The sequence below is a fragment of the Thamnophis sirtalis genome, unplaced genomic scaffold (genome assembly GCF_051295495.1).
Source record: "Thamnophis sirtalis isolate CommonGarterSnake01/CBP01778 unplaced genomic scaffold, rThaSir2_p1.2 scaffold_11, whole genome shotgun sequence".
In the NCBI taxonomy this organism is placed as follows: domain Eukaryota; kingdom Metazoa; phylum Chordata; class Lepidosauria; order Squamata; family Natricidae; genus Thamnophis; species Thamnophis sirtalis.
In genome coordinates this window covers 15,154,163-15,175,681 of record NW_028261391.1, presented here as the reverse complement: position 1 = coordinate 15,175,681, position 21,519 = coordinate 15,154,163, and the positions used below count along the sequence as shown (strand labels likewise).

The window sequence follows — 21,519 nt, the reverse complement described above, 5'->3', positions numbered from 1 at the left end:
GTGTAAATTAATTCTGTGGTAATGAAGACAAAAGGGGCAACCTGGATCTGGAAAGATGAGAAAGAAAGTTTGGAACAGGTGCCAGAGGCTGAATAGCTGGGCCTTCCTATGATGCTGGAATCTATTGAAACTGTTTAAGAGTTAACATGGGGATGCTGAATCCATGTTAAATAATAATAATTTGGGAAATGTCAGGCATGAAAGCTTCTCATGAGTTGAAAAGGCTCCGCAGATGCACACCAAGCATCAAAGAAGGATTTGGGTTTAGAGGTTTCTTAAGATTAATTTTTAATAACCCCTGGGTCATTGGCTGGCCAAAAGGTAGAGTGCAGTGATGGCTAACCTTTTTGTCCTCATATGCCGAAAGCGTGCGCGCACATGCCCACACCAGGGGTGGGTTCCTGCCAGTTCTAACTTCTTCTATAGAAGAGGTTCCACAAATCTACAGTGCCGTTTAGAACCGGTTCCATCTCCCTCCCCCTGCCCGTCCGCACATCATTAAGATGAAGAGCAAGAGGAGGAATTCTGGGAGTTGAAATCCACAAGTCTTAAAGCTGTCAAGTTTGAACACCCCTGGGATTTTTTCCCCTAAAGGTTTAGGGATGCAAGGGTCTTGTAACTTGACAGCTTTAAGACTTGCATGCTTCAAATGCCAGAGTTGCTGAGTCAACATTTTACAAGTTCACCACATTTTACAAGTTGGCCACTCCCACCCGGTCACATGGCTGGCAAGCCATTCCCACCCGGTCACATGGCTGGAAAGCCACTCCTACCAAGTCACATGGCCAGCAAGCCACTCCCACAAAGCAGGCCACACCTGCAGAAGAGGTTCTTAAAAAATTTGAAACCCACCACAGGCCCACACCCATAATGCAATGCATACGGGACATCCCCTGCACGCCATGTCCCACTGCACATCCCCCCCGTGGCCCATTTTTGGCCTAGCAGGCCTCCCTGAGGCCTCCTGGGTAAGGGTGAAATCCTCCCAGTTCAGCCCGGTTCAGCCGAACTGGTAGGGATGATTGTGCCTGGTTCTGCGAACTGGTAGTAAAAAAAGGCTTCCAATGATTGCAACCTACCCAATTGTTAGGTTGGATGATCCAATCATTGCACCATCTTTATTTCACATTTTAAAGCATTTTTTACTACCTATTCGCCCGAACTGGTAGTAAAAAAATGTTTTAAAAAGTGAAAAAAAATGGTTCAGACGATTGCATGGAACCATTTCCCCCCACTTTTTAAGGCATTTTCCCCCCTGACAGTTCAGGCAAACAGGCAGGACAAAAATGATTTAAAAAGTGAAAAAAAAGTGGGCCACGGCCACCCAGTCACATGACCCCCCCAACTAAGCCACGCCCACAGAAATGGTGAGCAAAAAAATTAGATTTCACCACTGCTCCTGGAACCAAAAACAGGCTGGGGGGGGGAGCCCTCCATGCGACTCCTGCATGTGACCCCCCCTCCCACCATATGCACAGCAGAGACCTGAAAATCAGCTGGCGCACCTCTTCAGCCCTCATCTTGGATTCATTCAGACGTTTTGAAAATTCACAGCCTGTGCACACTCATACACTCTTCCACTCTTTCGAAAAAGTCTGAGTGAATCCAGAAAGAGGGAAGAGGCAGAGGGGCTGGAAGTGGGTGTGCTGTGCACAGGCTGTGAGTCTTAAGAACGTCTGAGTGAATCCAGGAGAGGGAAGAGGGGCTGGAAGTGTGTGTGTAAGGTGGTCAGTAATGTTGAAGACTGGCAAAGACAGCCATAATTTCCTCTGTAAGTAGCTGTTTTATTGTTTTGTGTACTTATTTTATTCTTAGTTAAGTAGTAAGTGCACAAAATAATAAATTTCCTTTTTTATATCTTCTTTTTGTAGGTCATTCTTTGGGGCAAAGAATTCAGTGACATAGACTTGGCCACTCCCACCCAGTCACATGACTGCCAAGCTACTCCCACCTGGTCACATAATTGCCAAGCCCCTCCCACTCAGTCACATGACTGACAAGTGACTCCCACCCGGTCACATGATCACCAAGCCACTCCAACCTGGTCACATGACCACCAAGCCCCTCCCACAAAACAGGCCACATCTACAGAATAAAAAAATTTGAAACCCGCCACTGGTGCGCACATGTGCAGTGGAGCTGAGCTGGGTAACACCTCACGTGCCCGCAGAGAGGGCTCTGCATTCCATCTGTGGCATGCGTGCCCCAGGTTCACCATCACAGGTATAGTGGGAATTAGGCAATCTTTGAAGCCGTGTCACCCCAAGCAAGTGATTCTTTTCTACTCTTGAACTGAATTTTATACAAGGCTGTTTCTGAGGGAACTTGTGCAAAATATCCTAAAGGCTCTTTTTTTTTTGGCCAATGTTCTTTTCCCCCTTGATTTATCTGATAGCAACCAAAAGCAACAACGGGACTCTGGAATTACCTGCAGTTTTGCACTTTGTGAAACACAACAGTGGGTTATATGGTACATACGTAGCAGTCAGAAGCAAAAACAAATCCAATCCTCTCTTGTCTTACAAGTTTATGAGGCTGTCCTTTGTGGCTGCTTCACAATCTCAGGATCAATTTAGTTAATTTGTATGTACTCCAGTGACTTTATGTTAATATGGCAACAAATACTATATTTTTTTATTTCTAGGAGTTTCTCCCCTGATGTCTAGATAGAAGAGGAAACATTAGAGAGCTTAGAAACTTAGCTCTCCCTGGGTTACAAACTATTCTGATCTGGGTACTTGAGAGACCGCCTACTGCCAATTACCTCCACTAGACCAATTAGATCCCACAGACTAGGCCTCCTCCGAATTCCATCCGCCGGCCAATGTCGACTGGCGACTACCCGGAGGAGGGCCTTCTCTGTGGCTGCTCCGACCCTCTGGAACGAACTCCCCGTGGAGATTCGTACCCTCACCACCCTCCAGGCCTTCCGCACAGCCCTTAAAACCTGGCTGTTCCGACAGGCCTGGGGCTAAAAACTCGCTGCCCCACTTCGAATGGTATGATTGTTGTGCTTTTTAATTATGTATGGTTTTTATGTTTTTTGTAACTTTGTTTGTTTTTCCCCTCCCTTTAAGTTGTGAGCCGTCCTGAGTCCCTTCAGGGAAAAGGGCGGCATACAAATAAATTAATAAGAATAATAATAAGAATAATATTCTTGTGTCAAATTTATAGGTAAGTCAGAATGGACACATATAGTTCTTATTTAGTGTCAGTTGAAGGTTTGTCACAGGTAGTCCTCAACTTATGATCACAATTGAACCCCAAATTTCTGTTGCTAAGTGAGACACTTATTGAGTTTTGTCCCGTTTTACAATCATTCTTGCCACAGTTGTTAAATGATTCATACAGTTGTGAAGTTAATGACAGTTGTTAGTGAATCTGCTTGGCAGAAGGTTGCAAACTATGAAAACATGACCCAAAGGACATAGGTATGAGCCAGTCGCCAAGCATCCAAATTCTGATCATGAGACTGTGGGGATGCTGCAATGGTTGTGTGAAAAATGGTCATAAGTCACATTTTTCAGGGCCGTTGGAACTTTGAATGGTCACTGAATGAACTGAATGTAAGTTGAGGGCTACTTGTATATAATAGTATATCAATAAAGGAGAGTATTTGAAGCTCAGGGTTGAAATGAGAAGTTGTCGGTGCTCTCTGAGCTTTGTTGTTTTCTTGCAGACGTTTCATCACTCAAACTAAGTAACACCACCAGAGGCGTTGATGATATTACCTCAGGGGTGTCAAACTCGCTTCATCACAACGTCATCACATGACGTATTATGACTTTTCTCCCCTTCGCTGAAATCAGGTGTGGCCATGGCCAGCATGTGGGCCACGAGTTTGACACCCCTGTATTACCTAGTTTGAGTAATGAAATGTCTACAAGAAGCTCGGAGAACACCAAGGATCCCTCATATAATGAATTCAAGGGAGATTTACACAGAGATTTTTCTCAGCATAAATGGCATTGTAGTAGCTGCATGGTAAATGTAGGTGAACCCCTTTCCACTAGGATCCCGTTCTTCTCATTTTGTCATCCCTGCTTCACTGAAAGGCTTCGGCTAACACTTTTTGTGAAAAACTTTTTCGGCTCTGGAGATGTTAGATCCCGGTCATCTTCCTCAAATGCTATCATTTGCCACTCCGATCCCTTTATTATGTCCACTTTACTTCCAGTCATGATTGTTTCCCCTTTTCTTTGAATCATCACCAGCTCTTGCAGCAGATTTATGCTTCAGAAGACACAGTCGCAAGGCAAAACGAAAAGAAAATCCAGCGTAAAATTGTGGACAGTATTCTTCTTCCTTGAACTAATGAACTTCTGAAGCAGAGGTGTTCTTCAGCTGTTCTGGCCAGTTCTGGCGAACCAGTAGTGGAAATTTTGTGTAGTTCGGAGAACAACTACATGTTACTAAGTTAACAACTGCAGTGATTCACTTAACAGCCATGGAAAGAAAGGTTGGAAAATGGGCCAAAATTGAACTGCCTGGCTTAGCAACATAAATTTTGGCCTTGGTTGTGGACGACCTGCATATAAACTGGATTCTGGTTTGCTAGATCCCTGATTTCAACTCTTCTGTCTCTCTTGTGGCTGTGATCACACAACACATCTACCCAACTCAGCTAAACAGTCAGCAGCTGTATTTGCACCACGTGCCAAATGCTGTTAGTGTTGGTTAGTGTAACCTTGCTTTGGTTCCTCTTTTCTTTTCTGCAGCTCAGTATGTTCTGGGAACACATCCAGTTTGGTTGGCTGACGATTCAATGTATTGTGTAAACCCAGAAATGAGTTATGTCAATAACCAAGGTAACTGTGATTGCAAACCCAGCCGGTATGATAAACCAGGAGAATAAATGGGAGGAGTTTCGGTATTTTCTTCCAGCTGTCCCTCTTCGTGAGAAAAGCCTCAATCATTCAACAATATATTTGCTTGATACGTAAAAGCACCCGTCCCAGTTTAAATCCTGGCATTTCGAAGTAGGTTGGGGGAAAATGCTAGATATCTTCTATCAGGGTGTTGACAAAAGTGACCTTGTTTGATTTTTGCTTTTCCAAAGTGATAAAAACAAGGATCATAGGAATTATTATCTTTGGAGTGGAATATTCCTTGTATTTTGCCATACTTTCATCCACATTTTTATATGAGGAGGTTGAGCTGCTACTTATTACATATTTCAGGGGTTGCTACAAAGAAGAGGGAGTCAAGCTATTCTCCAAAGGACCTGAAGGCAGGAGAAGAAGCAATGAGTGGAAATTAATCAAGGAGAGAAGCAACTTAGAACTAAGGAGAAATTTCCTGACAGTTAGAACAATTAATGAGTGGAACAACTTGCCTCCAGAAGTTGTGAGTGCTCCAACATTGGAAGTTTTTAAGGGGATGTTGGACAACCATTTGCCTGAAATGGGGTAGGGTTTCCTGCCTAAGCAGGGGAACTAGAAGACCTCCAAGGTTTCTTCCAACTCGGTTATTCTATTATATTCTATAGCAACAATACATGCAAAACAAGATAGAAGGAATCTGCCCTTTGGATCTTTATCTAACTTAAACAGAGAGGCATCAATAATGAACGCATGTCAAACATTGTAGGTGTACTTTGGTGGTGATGCAACTATTCCAGGATCTTGAGGTCTGCTGGTACTACCACGATGGGTTGCTCCTCATTATAAATAAAGTATAATCAATAAATCCAGATTACTAAAAGAAAATATGGATTATAAATAAAAATGTATAGAAATAAGACATGACATTCTCCCTCAGTTTAGTGGCTTTGAACCAGTGGTGGGATTCAAATAATTTACCAACCAGTTCTCTGCCCTAATGACCAGCTGGGTAGATGGGGCTAGGTGGTCATGTGGACGTGGCCAAGTCAATGTCACTCAGGTCGATGGGCACTTCGCCTTAGCTGTTACAATGTAATAAAGGTTAACCAGAGAGGCAGTTTCTGTAAGCAGAGCAATAAAGAATAGGGAAATAACCAAACCAGAATGTTTCCTTCCTGCCTTCCTTACAGGATTAGCCCTGTAAAGTGGGAAAAAACAAAAGATTTCTTCCAACAACCGGTTCTCCGAACTGCTTAGAAAGTTACCAACCGGTTCTCCCGAATAGGTGCGAACTGGCTGAATCCCACCACTGCTTTGAACTGTAACTCCTAGAATTTCCTGCCAACAAAAAACTTTGACAGGGATTGATTCATGTCCTGAGGTTTATGTGCCACTCCAATTACAAGTGACTGAGCCATTTGCACTTCAATTTATAGTACCAAGTTCAAAACATAACATATAAAATGCAACTTAATTGCATAATATAACACCAAGCAGCAATCCATAACTATTAGTGAAAAACATTCGGTCTAGATCAGTAATGATCTTTTTTCTTCACTACCGGTTCGGTAGTGGGAGCACGCGCACCCTGCGCGTCTGGGCATGTGCAGAACCTTCTGTGCATGCGCAGAAGATCCGTGATGACGTCTGGATGGGTGGGTGGAGCCTCACGTTGTCCCAACTACCGGTTTGCCCAAATCGGTGTGAACTGGCAGAATACTACCTCTGGTTTAGATCTTAATAATTTTCCAGATTCCTAGCAGAATAAGGACCATGTGAATCCAGAAAAGGGGGCAGTGATACAGAAAGTGGACACTGGTTTTAGCTTCATACATATGAATGGTCTCACCATGGCAAAGGACGAATGCTAAGGTTCTGTACTTTGGATCACATTGTATCTACTCAGAGATGAAAAGAGCCTGAATGTTTGATCCTCAGTGACTTGGGTTTAGCCCAAGATGGACATGGCATTATAAACTGGGAAACGCCATCATCAACCTGGTGATAAATTGAAGTAGCTCAAGAATGTGTAACAGGGAGCCCATATAGCAATAGGAGTCCCAACTTGAGCCTTGATTTCCAAAATAAAGCTTCTGGTTTTCTGTGAAATAAAGGTATCTGGTTATCTGTGAAACATAATTTTGGTCACCTGCAAAACATCCAAATGATACTTGCTAGCAATCCTTCCCTGCTCTTAGCACACAACTAATTCCAGATCCAAAACAGAGGGGATTATTTCTGGGGGAGGAACATCCCTCTCTACTTATTTACTTATTTAGGTCTAAGGATGCAGGCAGGCCTCCCCTTCTACCCGCAATTAGATGATATATAAAGATTTACTCATCTTTTCCCCTTTCACACCCCACATTCCATGACATCTGCCCACACCTGTTTGCAGTTATAGTCTACACATCCTACCTTAATGTCATACGAATCAGTACTTTTTGTACTGTATTTTTAAATATGCACCTGAAATCTAAGCAAACATGTACTCGGGGAAACTGTAAAAATAAATTAAAAGTTGGTGGTGGGGGAAACCTCCCACCCTTTGAAAAGTTTGTAAATTTCCACCGCTTCTTTTATGGACTTTCACCAAGTTCCTGCTTTCTTTTTATTCCCCACCCCCACACCAAACAGATTCTTTTATTATTTTTGGTAGGGAGGCCATAATATTCACAGCATATTATGCATTGCCATTTCCCCCTACTTTAGCGTGTCACATAGCTGGCTGGTCTAAAATGCTTGGTGCTCAAGTTTAACCAGGATTAGCAAAGTTCAAAATATAGATCATCAAACTGACATGTTCTCATTTGCCTTTATAAAAACTAACTGCAATTTAGACTCAAATGCACAGAGAACCTGTTGGAAAACTGCCAGCCAGGCAAGAAGGAAAGGTCAAGTAGGAAATTAGCCTTGAGTTGTTGTGCAGTTGCAAGAGAATTAGGATTGGCACCCCTCCCCAATTCCTGGAATTTTATCTGTTTGTTCCCAAGAGAACGCAAGCAGTTTGGTGAGATTCTTGTATTATAAATAGAATACAATAAAGTAATCAGCTTGAAACCTTCAGTTGTGGATCTGGTGGGTTCAATCTGACGTAACCATAGTTAATGTAAAACTCAAATCTTTCCATTTGTATCTTGGATCAAAAACTCAAGAGAAAACTAGATGTGTTGGTATCCAAATGTAGTCATCGTTGTACTGCTTCTTAGCTTTCTTCATTGTTTTGTGGTTGTGTGGTTGCACAGCTTTTTGGAACATTATTGTTGCAGATTCGTCAAAGCATATTTCTCAATATTCACAATCAACCTGTCTTCATTATTTCTTCTTCTTCTTCTTCTTCTTCTTCTTCTTCTTCTTCTTCTTCTTCTTCTTCTTCTTCTTCTTCTTCTTCTTCTCCTCCTCCTCCTCCTCCTCCTCCTCCTCCTCCTCCTCCTCCTCCTCCTCCTCCTCCTCCTCCTCCTCCTTCTCCTTCTCCTTCTCCTTCTCCTCCTTCTTCCATATCCATCATTGGACATTGGCGATCATATTGGTGATCCAATTTTTATTAATAGCCACATAAAAAAGTGCTGTTGAGTTTTGTCTGAACCAGTCCCTCAGATTTTGAAGCCACGATGGTCTTCTTCTGCCTGGACCTCGTTTGCCTTCAATCTTTCCTTGGAAGTGAAGTATGCCGTATTTTCAGAGGTGGGCTTCAAAATTTTTAGGTTCTCTGCCCGGTTGCTGGCTGGGTGTGGCCATGATGGGCATGGCCTAGTTGGCCTTGTGCATCATGGCGGGGGGGGGAATGTTTGCCCTCCCTAGGCTTTGGAGGCTTTTCTGGAGCGTCTCTGAGGGCAAAAACAGCCTCCCCAGGCTCCGGAGGCCCTCTGGAGTTCCTGAACTTCTAGTAGGTCCATTTTTCGCCCTCCCCGAGCCTCCGTGGCGCTCTGCACTTACCTGCATCCAAAACAGGCCATGTGGAGACTCCTGGGAGAGGAGGGATGGGCGGGGCCAGCCAGGAGTGGGATTTGGGGGTTCTCCGAACTGCACAGAATCTTAGCTAGAGGTTTGCCTGAACCCCTGTGAACCCCCAGCAGCGAGGGAAAAATACCCTGCATATTTTTCTAGGTGTCGCATGCTATATCCAAAATATTCTAACTTTTAGTTTTTTTATGGTTTTAATGATTTCCTTTTGCTTTCCCAGGCGGCTTATCACTCCTCATGTCTGATTTTGTCAACCCAACTTACATGTTTTCCTAGGGAATGTACAAATACAAAGAATGAAACTCTTTTCAAAATAAACAGGGCATGAATTGGCCAAGGCTAAAATTTTGAAACCCTTTAGAAATGAGACCAAACTTTTCATCAGCTTGAAGAACTGATATCACCTCTTGACAAACCTTTAACTTCTTAGCATCTGCTCTCTCTTTGCTTAGCCTCCAATATGGCTTTTTTTTTTTACCTTTTGAATTTTATTCCAGACACGTTCTTTATCACTTTTCCTTCCTTCGAGGGTGTCCATGGCATCTGCCATTAGTGACTGCAGCTGTGACACCGAGATAAAAATTATCGGAATGGAATTCACACAGAAATAACTTCCCTAAATACACAGATTAAAAGCTAATTAAAAAATCATTTGTACGCTGATGATTTTATTGCTCATCTTTTGCACAATGAGCAGCACATCACTTGATCTGTTTCCCCCCCCTCTCCTTGGGCTCATCCACGCTTTGCTTTTTTTTATTGGGGGGATCAATAATGACCCCGAATAAGTAAATATGCATTAGTAAAATATGAGGTTTTTAGCCTAGGATTTTTTGTTGGTAGGTTTATAACAATTGAATTTTTTAAAAACAAATATTTGTGTTCTGTAGCAATGAGGAAAAATAAGAAATATAAGTTCTATTAGTTTCAATATAACAATTTAGATTTAGATTTATTTAGCATTTATAGGCCGCCCTTTTCCCTGAGGGGACTGAGGGGGATTGAATGCATATTTGTGTGTTCTACTAAAATTAGAATGAAACTAAAATGTGTAGCATAATGGATATTTTTTTAACCTATTCTCTCTGAGTTATTTGTCTATTTGTGTTTGTTTTTATGTATTCGCATTCTTAGGCCACCAATTTGTTAATGATTCTGGGCAGCGTACAAAACTAAAAACAAAGTTATAAAAAAACCCATCACAAATGCTCTGTTTTGTATTTTTAATTTTTTTAGTATTCTGTTTTTTAAACATTTTTATGTAAGCCGCCTGGAGTCCTTCGGGATTGGGCGGCATACAAATCTATTAAAATTAAAATTCAAAAAAATGTTAATCCTGGTGGGACAAGCTATAGACAGTCTGAATCTCACCCTAGTTCAGACCTGGAGAAAAAGCCAAATAAATAGTTTTTTGTAGTGATAACAATTGGGACTGGCAATTTGGACATTAAGCAAAGTGAAACATCATGATTTTACAGTCTTCAGCTTTCCTTTCCTATTTTTTAAAAAACACTTAATCTATTTTTTTTTAATTCAAAAGCTAGAATAGCATCAATTTCTATGTCATGGTGAATCAGAACACATGTAAAATACCATAGAATAGAATAGAATAGAATAGAATAGAATAGAATTCTTTATTGGTCAAGTGTGATTGGACATACAAGGAATTTGTCTTTGGTGCATATCAGTGGTGGGATTCAGCCAGTTCGCACCTGTTCGGCAGAACTGGATATTAACTTTCTAAGTGATTCGGAGAACTGGTTGTTGGAAGAAATCTCCTTTTATTTTTTTGCACTTTACAGAGCTAATCCTGTAAGGAAGGGAGGAAGGAAACATTCTGGTGTTGTACCTAGCCTAATCTTTATTGCCCTGCTTACAGAAACTGCCTCTCTGATTAACCCTTATTACATTGTAACAGCTAAGACGAAGTGCCCATCAACGTGAGTGACGTTGAATTGGCCACGCCCACGTGGTCACATGACCACTGAGCCATGCCTACCCAGCTGGTCATTAGGGCAGAGAAGCGGTTGTTAAATTATTTGAATCCCACCACTGGTGCATATACTCTCAGTGCATATAAAAGAATACATTCATCAAGAATAAAAAGATACAACACTTAGTGATAGTCAAGGTTAGAATCACTACAACACTAATAAGCTAACAAATTGTACTAGGAAACAATAAAACAATATACATTGAAGATACAAGCAACATGGTTATAGTCATAAGTTGGAAGAGACAGATACTAGGAAGGAAGAGAAGAATAATAGTAATGCATTCTTGGTAAATTATTTGACAGTGTTGTGGGAATTAGATGTTAATCAGAGTGATGGCATTTGGGGAAAAAAACTGTCCTTGTGTTAAGTTGTTCTGGTGTGCAATGCCCTATAGCGTCATTTTTGAGGATAGAAGTTGAAAAAAATTTATGTCCAGGATGTGAGGCGTCTGCAGATATTTTTACATTAGATTCCAAAATGGTACCCAAAAGTACAGTAAAATTAACACTTCCGTTACAGGAAATATATGACACAAAACCAACATAAAATAAAAAGGCGGGAAATGATACTGGTTCCTTAAGATGCATGCCGTTTTGTTCTAGTGGAATAACGCAGTTCATAGTTAACTCCAAGAGGCAGCCTCTAGATGTAGAAATTGCAGCTTTAAATAGACCCTCAAAATCAGTTTCAATATAACCTATCAATTAAATCATTAATCTGCATCAAGGCTGAAATTTACACACAGTTCTGAACAGGGTACAGGTAACTACAGGTCTATAAAGGTCATAAATACAAGGACTGGTTGCAGAATTATTATTTTTTAATATCACAATTATAACTGTGGACACTCACTAAACCAGGCGATCACTAAACAGGACCACCTGTATTCAAGACACATTTAAAGCAAAGCAGAATCAGGGCCGTTTCAATCTGGCGTGTGTGTGTGTGTGTGTGTGAGAGAGAGAGAGAGAGAGGGAGGGAGGGAGGGAGGGAGGGAGGGGGAGGGAGAGAGGGAGGGAGGGAGAGAGAGAGAGAGAGAGGGAGAGAGGGAGAGAGAGAGAGAGATTGTTCCGGAGGTTAGGGCTAATAGACAAGATAACATCTCCTATGTCCTATCAGATAAGGTTGCTTAATAGATTGCTTAATGAAGCATCTCAACTCTGTCTGATCTTACGGGATGAACAGATTTTTCCCCCCAAATAAAATTACACCACCTCGGATATTCCCTGCCTTGCATCAAAATATGGGCAGACAACATATGTATCTTTTAATTAATTAATTAAACTTTAAATCAAGTGATTAATTGAATTTGTTTGCCACCCATCTTGCTGCCAAGGTGGCTCTAGGCAGCTTACCACATCAAAATGAAACCATAATTATAGACAGCTAACATCAAAAACGTCATCAAAAAAGCACAACAAAGGATGTTCTTTCTGCACCAACTCAGAAAGCTCAAACTGCCCAAGGAGTTGCTGATAGAGTTCTATAGAGGAACTATTGAGTCTGTCTTCTGCACCTGTCTTATTGATTCTGTCTTCTGCACCTGTCTCTGCAACCAGACACAGACTTCAATGGATAACTAGAACTGCAGAAAAAACCATTGCTACCAACCTGCCTTCCATTGAGGACTTGTAAACTGCACGAGTCAAAAAGAGGGCCGTGAAAATATTTACAGACCCCTCATATCCTGAACATAAATTGTTTCAACTTCTACCCTCAAAACAATGCTACAGAGCACTGCACACCAGAACAACTAGACCAGAGGTGGTATTCAGCCAGTTCTAACAGGTTCTGGAGAATCGGTAACATAAATTTTGAGAGTGGGGAGGGAATGAGGATTTTGCAGTATCCTCCCCTGTGACGTGTACAAAGCCATGTCGACAGAACCGGTAATAATTTTTTTTTAATTCCACCACTGAATTAGACACAAGGACAGTTTTTCATTGAATGCCATCACTCTGCTAAACAACTAATTCCCACAACACTGTCAAACTATTTACAAACTGTTTTCCCCAAAATAAGACAGGGTCTTATTTTCTTTTGACCCCTGAAATAAGTGCTTGGCCTTATTTTCAGGGAGGTCTTATTATTTTTGAGGTGCAGGAGGAGGCGAGCGTGGTCACCTCATGGCTGCTGCTGCATTGCAATATTTTTGGGGAGGGCTTATTTTCAGGAGAGGACTTATTTTAGCTCATGTACTCAAAAGCCCAATTGGACTTATTATCCGGGGAGGTTTTATTTTTGGAGAACAGGTTACTAAGACAGTATTACTATTATTCTTCTCGTCCTTCCTATTACCTTTCTCCTCCCACTTGTAACTATAACCATGTTGCTTGTATCCTTACAATTTATATTGATTGCTTCCTAGTATGATTTGATTGCTTATTTGTACTCTATGACTATCATTAAGTGTTGTACCTTATGATTCGTGATGAATGTCCACGAATTGGCCAATAAAGAATTCTATTCTATTCTATTCTATTCTATTCTATTCTATTCTATTCTATTCTATTCTATTCTATTCTATTCTATTCTATTCTATTCTATTCTATTCTATTCTATTCTATTCATTCTCTATATAACCCAATGTATAAAAATCTCAATAAAATCACGGCGAAAATACAGATTGAAACTGAAACTGAAAGATGGGAGGAAAAGGAGCAGCAGAATGTATTGGGGAGAGTATTCTATGTTTTCCCTGCCATAGGGTCAGTAGCTTCATTAAGCTTGGGAAACTGGAAAAAAATAGTCTTAGTTTGACTTTGCCCATCATATAAGATTTATTTAGTTTTAATTTAGCATATAGTATGAATCCAACTACTTTGACTTATTCAATAACCTGATCAAACTAACCATTATGTAATGCAGTTTGTGAAACTGACCTCAATCGGATTCAGACCCTTCTATCTTTATAAACTTGTTAATACCCATGTTGGAAAATGTCCATCTGGGTTCAGTTCCGAGTGGGGACTGGAACCATGGAGACTGCTTGGAAAGATGGTTTTTAATGGTGGACAGGACCACATGGTTTGAGGTCCTGGGGGAAAAGGGGAAGAGATGCTGAGAGTGCCCTGGTTTTATGGCCTCTCTGGGCTTTTGAATTTGAGCTTGTATTCTGATTGGTTGTCAGACTCCCATGGGACCAGGCAGGGGCAACTCTGTAGGCTGTCCTGAGTCACAGGCTTGGTTGAGCCTTGCTGGATGATGTAATCTTCTCAGGTGCCATGTGGTGAGATGGGTAAATGGCTTTGGGCAATTCCTGCTATGGCTCTGCCTAAAGGAGGTAGGTCTTTTGAGTCTCAGAGTTGGTTGAGCTGTTGCTGGGTGACGATGTAATGAAAGGATTTTGGATTCCTATTACAGCTCTGCCTGAAGGAGGTAGATCTTTGTTATGCAGAATCGACTGGCTCAGGCCTTAATGGCCCATTGACAAAGGTGGAGTGGAGGGGGTGAGTTTCTGCCTGCCTTTTAGGGGAAATATTCTGTCCTTTTAATATTTCCTGAAATATCTCATTTTTCTAGGAGAGAGGTGGATGCTGATTTCCTACACGCATCCTTCTGTTTATAAACATCCATCTGAATTATATCTAGTTGTGCCCTAAGACACATTAGCTTATTCACTGTAGAATATTCATCTCGGGATTTCTGATGCTGCCAAGTTTAATAAAGAAAGCTCGAAAGCTTTGCAGACCCGCTAGAGGTGATTTGCTGGCAACGCTACCCTTGAAAAGGTTATTGGGATTCTCTAGAAGGTGAGGTTTGCAGTGGAAGAGCCAGTTTTAAGTACTGTTTTTGTGGCATGTGTTTAAACTGTGATGTATAGCTTGGGCTGTCACTCTTCCCAGAAGGAGGAAAAAGAAACCTAGAGACAGTTCATTTGCATATCATAATTAATTTAAATGCATGCACAGTTAAAATTATCCCTTGTAACAGTTTGAAGTAGAGCTTGGGATTCTGTCTTTTATCAGAAGGACTGATATATTTAGGAAGGGTCTACTTCAAACTGTTACAAGGGATAATTTTAACCAGTTTTAATGATCGGGGGCTCCACTTAACATTTCAGAGAGGAGCCAAGCATTGCTGTGGGTGGAACGGTGCATATACAGGCAGGATTAAGATGCTGGTACTCGCCTTCCTCCAGATTTTCTTTACTTTTAAAATGTGAATTAAAGCTCAGTCTTTGGGTTTCTCCTCTCAGGTTTTCAGTCATTGCGTTCAGGGACTGAGCATGGCCTTTAGAGCCACAAAAATGTGGATTAGGGACCACACATCTTCCTGGGATTTATAGGTTGGTGACCAAGAGCCAAAATAACAGATAGCTTTTCTCCGCTTTATGAGTCCCAGCTGATGGGGGGGAATGGGGAATTTTACAGTATCCTTCCCCTGGAGTGGAGTGGAATGGGGATTTTACAGTATCCTTCCCCTGCCACGCCCACCAAGCCAAGCCACGCCCACCAAGCCACGCCCACAGAACCGGTAGTAATTTTTTTTTAATCCCACCGCTGGACTGAATGGAAGGGAAAAAAAAGGAAATCTAATACTCAAAACAAGTATGAAAGCTGAGCGGCTCGATTAGAGATGAACGCCTTGAGTTTGTGATACACAAGTTGTGGAGCTTAAAAAGATAAAGGAGGTTAGTCTGTTGGCATTTTTGTTCATTCTTGGAATATTTAGGAGGCATCGAACCCTATCACTGCATTAAATTATGTTGAGGGAATATTCAGATTCCTCGCCCAACTGAAAGGAGAAGTACATTTCCATGCAATATTTTCTGAAAAGGGTACAATGTTTGAGTAAAACTGACTGTATCTTTAAGATGTGTTTAATTTACAGGAATTAATAATGACATTGTGTGTGTGTTTTCTTTATGGATAAAGACTTGTTTCCTTCTTTCCTCTCTTCCTGCCTCCTATTTTAAACCTTAAAGTCCTTATTTAACCAATTGAATCAGCAAAGCTTGGTTACTCTGTTTGGAACAAAGCCAACAATTTCAACAGAGTTTTAAGACTAGTTTAAAAATCTGGTTTGTTAATTTCAGGAAAATAATCTTTTGAAGAGTTTCTGGCTTGTTGTTGGGAAGAGACGAGAAAAAAAAACACATGAGGATATGGTGTGCACACCTATTTCCTTTTGTAGTGGTGCGCATGCCTTCGTGGTTATTATCAATATATTTTGAGAGAAGACAATACAACAAAAGTACAGAGGGGTAAATCATCCAAAATATTAAGCAATCTGTAAATTGTTTGGCTTTCATTTTGTGTGCTGTATGGTCTCAACCGATGCAATTTGTAAGCTATGGTTTGGGGCAGTGGTGAAATTCTAATTTGTTTTACTACCGATTTTGTAGGCGTGGCTTGGTTGGCGTGGCAGGGAAAGAATACTGCAAAATCCCCATTCCTTCCCCACTCATGGGGGAAGGATATTGGAAAATCTCCATTGTCATCCCATTCTGGGGCCAGCCAGTGGTGGTATTTTCCGGTTCTCTGAACTATTCAAAAATTCCGCTACCGGTTCTCCAGAACCTGTCAGAACCTTCTGAATTTCACCCCTGGTTTTGGGTTTGAGATGTGCAAGCCCCTTCAACTATGATTTACTCAATAAATCATGGTTGGGAAAAGCATTGCTTAGGATAATGTGCAAATTTAATTGGAAATTCAGTTTGTCCTTGGTTCAGTTTGTTCTGTATCATGGAATTATCCATATTAGCTCCTTGGCTCTGACCAGACCTCCTCACATTCCAGTTTTGTGATATGATCAGCAAAATTAATTTCTTTAGCACCCAAACAAGATTAGGCCTCAAATTCTGATAGAGTTTCATTTGATTTTCCTGATTCTGACCTATGCTGACTTTTATGTTTATTGTAACAAAGACCATGCTCTCCTGTTTCCTTCAAAAACTACAATCCTAATGTTGAAATGTATGGGGCAATCATGCTCAAACAGTGTTTAAGTTAAGAGGATGTAGTGAAAATTACCACTAAGAAAGCAGGCTTCATGCTTTCAGCATATTAGTAGAACTAGCAAACAGCACATTTTTCAACCCTAGGAATATTCTACAGCAGATGAAAATCTCCAGCATAATTAGGCTACAGAATTCAGGAATGAAGATGAATATACGTGTCCCAGGATAATGTTGTGGGATCCAATCAAAGTGGATGTGTTATTTCTTTGCCTTCATTCTCCCACCATATGGAAAACTTAAAAGTGCTGGCTTTTAACTATACTTTTTAATTATAATTTTACTTATCCTTATGGACATAAACTTCTCCCTCTAAATACCAAGATTTGGCTTGATTATATTACAAATGTATGCTCAGCTAAATAGAGATCCCAATGGATTCCAATTCAGATAACCTTATCTCCCCCCCCCCCCATATTCTCACAAACTTAGGATGGTTTGTGATACATTTTCTAGCTTGAAACAGAACTTAAATCAAGGAAATGGAATAGGACAGTAGAAGATGCTAAACTGTTCTCAAACACTGACCAAGCTAAGCAAGTTATATAGCTGTGTATGGTCATCTTTGACTGATCTGAGCCGAGGTGGCGCAGTGGTTAGGGTGCAGTACTGCAGGCCACTTTAGCTGACTGTGATCTGCAGTTCAGCGGTTCAAATCTCACCGGCTCAAGGTCGACTCAGCCTTTCATCCTTCCAAGGTGGGTGAAATGAGGACCCGGACTGTGGGGGCAAGTTGCTGACTCAATTTGCTAAAAAAAAAAAATTGTAAACCGCTTAGAGAAGGCTGATAGCCCTATGAAGCGGTATATAAGTCTAACAAACAAACAAACAAACAAACAAATAAATCTGATCAAGTGTTTTGTGTGAATGTTAGTAGCCTGCCTGCAAAACAGACATTGTGTCATTGCATGATATTTTCTTCCTTTTTGTGGTATTTTTGAGCTAGCTGCATTGGGGAACAATGTCCAGAATTGCAAGAGACTGGTAGATTGTTGTGTCCTTCTTCTTCTTACTGTATTGCATCACATATGCGATAGAACATAATTTACAGTCTTTCACAATAGAACAAAAAGATCTAGCAATGGCCATAAAAATATTGACCTGAATCCAGGCCACTCCATACGCTTAGCCCAGATTTTTTGCAGAATGTTATGCTCAAGATTCGGAATCCCAGTACATATTCCTAAGGACCAGAAAACAAAAATACAATTCTAGCTTCGTTCCTTCCTTTGTCCTCCAAACCAATTCCAAAAGGACTGAAAAACAGCATGCTTACCAGTTCTGCATCTGGTTGGCTGATATCCTGGAGGTAAGGAATAGTGGCGAGCTCAGCCATAGCTTGATTGATCACTTGAGATTGTTCCTTGATACGCTGCAGGCGTCCAAGGAGGCTTGCATATTGCAGTTTTTCTATGACACCTGAACATGCACAGAAGGACTCCTGGGCTCACAAGGAAAAGAAGAGTGCTTAGAGGTCGAAGCTGTGGAAGGGGTCTCATTTCATCCTTTAACAACCGACATTGCCTCTTATTATAACCACACAGTTGATTTTCAGATAAACAGGCCAGTGCAATATTTTTGATCTATAATTGTTAAGTAGGGAAGTAGCTCCAATACATATGCTCCCAGATGCTATAGAGCAGCAATGGCGAACCTTTTTTGGCTCGCGTGCCATAAGCGGGCAGAGCGCAGGGAGGGTCGTGCACGGGCTTGCCACACCCATAATGCAATGCTCGACCCCCCCCCCCAGCATGCATGCATGCATGACAGGTGCTACCTCCCATGTTTTGCATTCTTTTTTCACCCTCCCCAGGCTCCAGAGGCTTTATAGGAGCATGGGGAGGGCGAAAACAGCCTCCCCCACCCCCCCGGAGGCACTCCGGAGGCTTCAGGAGCTTCCCCCTAAGCCTCCGGAATGCAAAAAACAGGCCCTACAGGCAAACTGGAAGTTCGGCAATGGACTTCCGGTTTGCTTGTAGGGCAAGTTTAAGACTTCCGGAGCCCTCAGGGGGCTTCTGGAGGCTTCCCTGAAGGCTCTGGATGCCTTAAACTGGCCCTACAAGCAAATCAGAAGTCTGTTGCTGAACTTCCGGTTTGTCCGTAGGGCTGGTTTTTCGCACTCTGGAGGCTTCAGAGAAGCTCCTGAAGCCTCCAGAGGGTCTCCGGGGGTGGGTGGGGGGAGGCTGTTTTCGCCATCCCCAGGCTCCTAAAAAAGTCTCTGGAGCCTGGGGAGGGCGAAAAATGGCTTTAAAAAAGGCTGAACTCAGTTGGCCAGCGCGTGTCTGCACGCTGGCCAGCTGATAGGGCAACGCCTCTCGTGCCCTGACAAATGGCTCCTCGTGCCACCTGTGGCACGTGTGCCATAGGTTCGCCATCCCGGCTATAGGTATACTCTTCTTCTGTCTACGAGTTGATAGTGAATTGTAATTATAATGTGACAAGAATGGAGAACATTATTATATTCATCTATACATTATTAGAGCCGAGGTGGCGCAGTGGTTAGAGTGCAGTACTGCAGGCCACTTCAGCTGACTGCTATCTGCAGTTCAGCGGTTCAAATCTCACCAGCTGAAGGTTGACTCAGCCTTCCATCCTTCCGAGGTGGGTGAAATGAGGACCCAGACTGTGGGGGCGATATGCTGACTCTGTAAACGGTTGAGAGAGGGCTGAAAGCCCTATGAAGTGGTATATAAGTCTAACTGCTATTGCTATTGGTACCAGTTTATATTATACATTACAGAATAACAGAGTTGGAAGGGAACTTGGAGGACTTCTTGTCCAACCCACTGCTCAAGCATATGACCCTGTACCATTTCAGACAAAACATTGCCCATTTTTTTTAAAAATCTCACGTTTTGGAGCACCCACACCTTCTGAAGGCAAAGTATACCACTGGTTATTGTTCTCACTGTCAGGAAATTCCTTCTCTGTTCTAGGTTGCTTCTCTTCTTGTTCAGTTTCCAGCCATTGCTTCAGTTTACCTTGAAATCCTAATTTATTGAATGAAACTTTAATTTAAATGGCTTTTTATTCTGGCCCCGCCCCTTTCTTTGTCCTCCCATGCTAATTTTATTTGAACATTGGGCACTGTCTAACAAAATGAAATTCAATGGTGAAAAAAGTAAGGTTCTACATTTAAGCAAGAAAAACAAAATGCACAGGTACAGTATAGGTGGTACCTTGCTGAATAGTAATAACTGTGAGAAGGATCTTGGAGTCCTAGTGGACAACCATTTAAATATGAGCCAACAGTGTGCAGCAGCTGCCAAAAACGTTAACACAGTTCTAGGCTACATAAACAGAGGGATGGAATCAAGATCATGTGAAGTGTTAATACCACTTTATAATGCCTTGGTAAGGCCCCACTTGGAATACTGCATTCAGTTTTGGTCACCATGATGTAGAAAAGATGTGGAGATCCAAGAAAGAGTGGAGAGAAGAGCAACAAAGATGATTAGGGGACTGGAGGCTAAAACATATGAGGAACGGTTGGAGGAACTGGGTATGTCTAGTTTAATGAAAAGAAGGACTAGGGGAGACATGATAGCAGTGTGCCAATATCTCAAGGGTTGCCACAAAAAAGAGGGAGTCGAACTATTTTCCAAAGGACCTGAGGGTAGAACAAGAAGCAATGGGTGGAAACTGATCAAGGAGAGAAGCAACCTAGAACTAAGGACTAGAAGACCTCCAAGGTCCCTTCCAACTCTGTAATTCTATTCTAAGATTACACTTCAACATGTATCTCTCAGCTACACATGGAATCTATTAGCTGAACTATATTTTATGCCCAGATTTACTGCTTCTCCAGAAAATTGCTAGGCTCATGCTTAAGCAAACAAGTTCAGCACTTTGTAGAAGAGTGCTAAACCATGTTAGACCGCATCAGTGAACTGTCACTAGGAGAACTTGAAAAATAGCTAAAACTCTCCTCCAAGGCACTTGCCCATAGTATCTAGGTTTACTGCTAAGTCCATGCTACAGACAATGATTGATCATTTTTCCTGCTGGCAAATGACACTAAATCAGAGAGGAAACCCAGCCAGGGGAATCCATCAATTGGTTCCTACAATCTGTTGCATGTTTAATATGCAACAATAGTAAGCCATTTCATCACCAAAGCTGAATAAGGATCCCATACTTTAAAAGAGATGTGGAGAAACTGGGGCGGGTTGAAACTGGAGAGCTGCCAGGATGATAAGGGAGGTAGAAACCAAACCCTAGGGGGAATGGTTCAAGGAGACAGGGATTTTTAGCTTGCAAAAAGAGAAAGCAGAAGGAGAGACTTGATAGTTGCTACAAAGATGTAAAACAGCTGTCAAGCCCAAGAAGGGACATAGATGTTCTTTGTTGAAACTGAAGGCATGACAAAGATCAATGGATTAAAAAAGGATTGTTTTAAAATAGTGGGATATTAGGAGGAATTGGGTTTTGATAAAATGGTGATAGCTAAAGGAATGGATAGTTTAGAACTATGGTGGCCTGCCAGCGGCCAGCAGAGCTGGCAGCAGATTCTGACAGTGAGGAGGTTGGAGAGGAACATGGGCCAGTCCTGGAGTCTGGGGAAGGCTCTGTGTTGGAGGCAGAGAGGGGGCCAGAGCCGTATGCCAGTTATCAGCTGCCTTCAGAGTCAGACATCAGTGAGGCAGATGAACAGCTGGAGTCTGTTCCCAGTGTGGGAACTGGAAGGAAACAGCTAAAGAACAGGGGTCAATTGGGAGTAAGGCCACAGGTGGATGATGAATGGCCCCTCCCAGAAGAAATAAAAGAGAAGTGAAAG

General features: G+C 41.9%; 1 protein-coding gene across 2 annotated transcripts in view; it reads right to left on the bottom strand.

The window, feature by feature from the left end:
- Positions 1-21,519, bottom strand: part of SPATA16 (spermatogenesis associated 16) — a 209,127-nt gene that overhangs the window by 20,480 nt on the left and 167,128 nt on the right. Inside the window, exons 8-9 of one of the 2 annotated variants that reach the window (XM_014053709.2) lie at positions 18,019-18,183; positions 9,265-9,348 (exon numbers count right to left, since the gene is read on the bottom strand). The exons of the other annotated variant lie outside the window; for it this stretch is intronic. Of the exons in view, the coding sequence (XP_013909184.2) occupies positions 9,265-9,348; positions 18,019-18,183 (249 nt within the window). The remainder of the gene's footprint in view (positions 1-9,264; positions 9,349-18,018; positions 18,184-21,519) is intronic. 2 annotated transcript variants of the gene reach the window in all.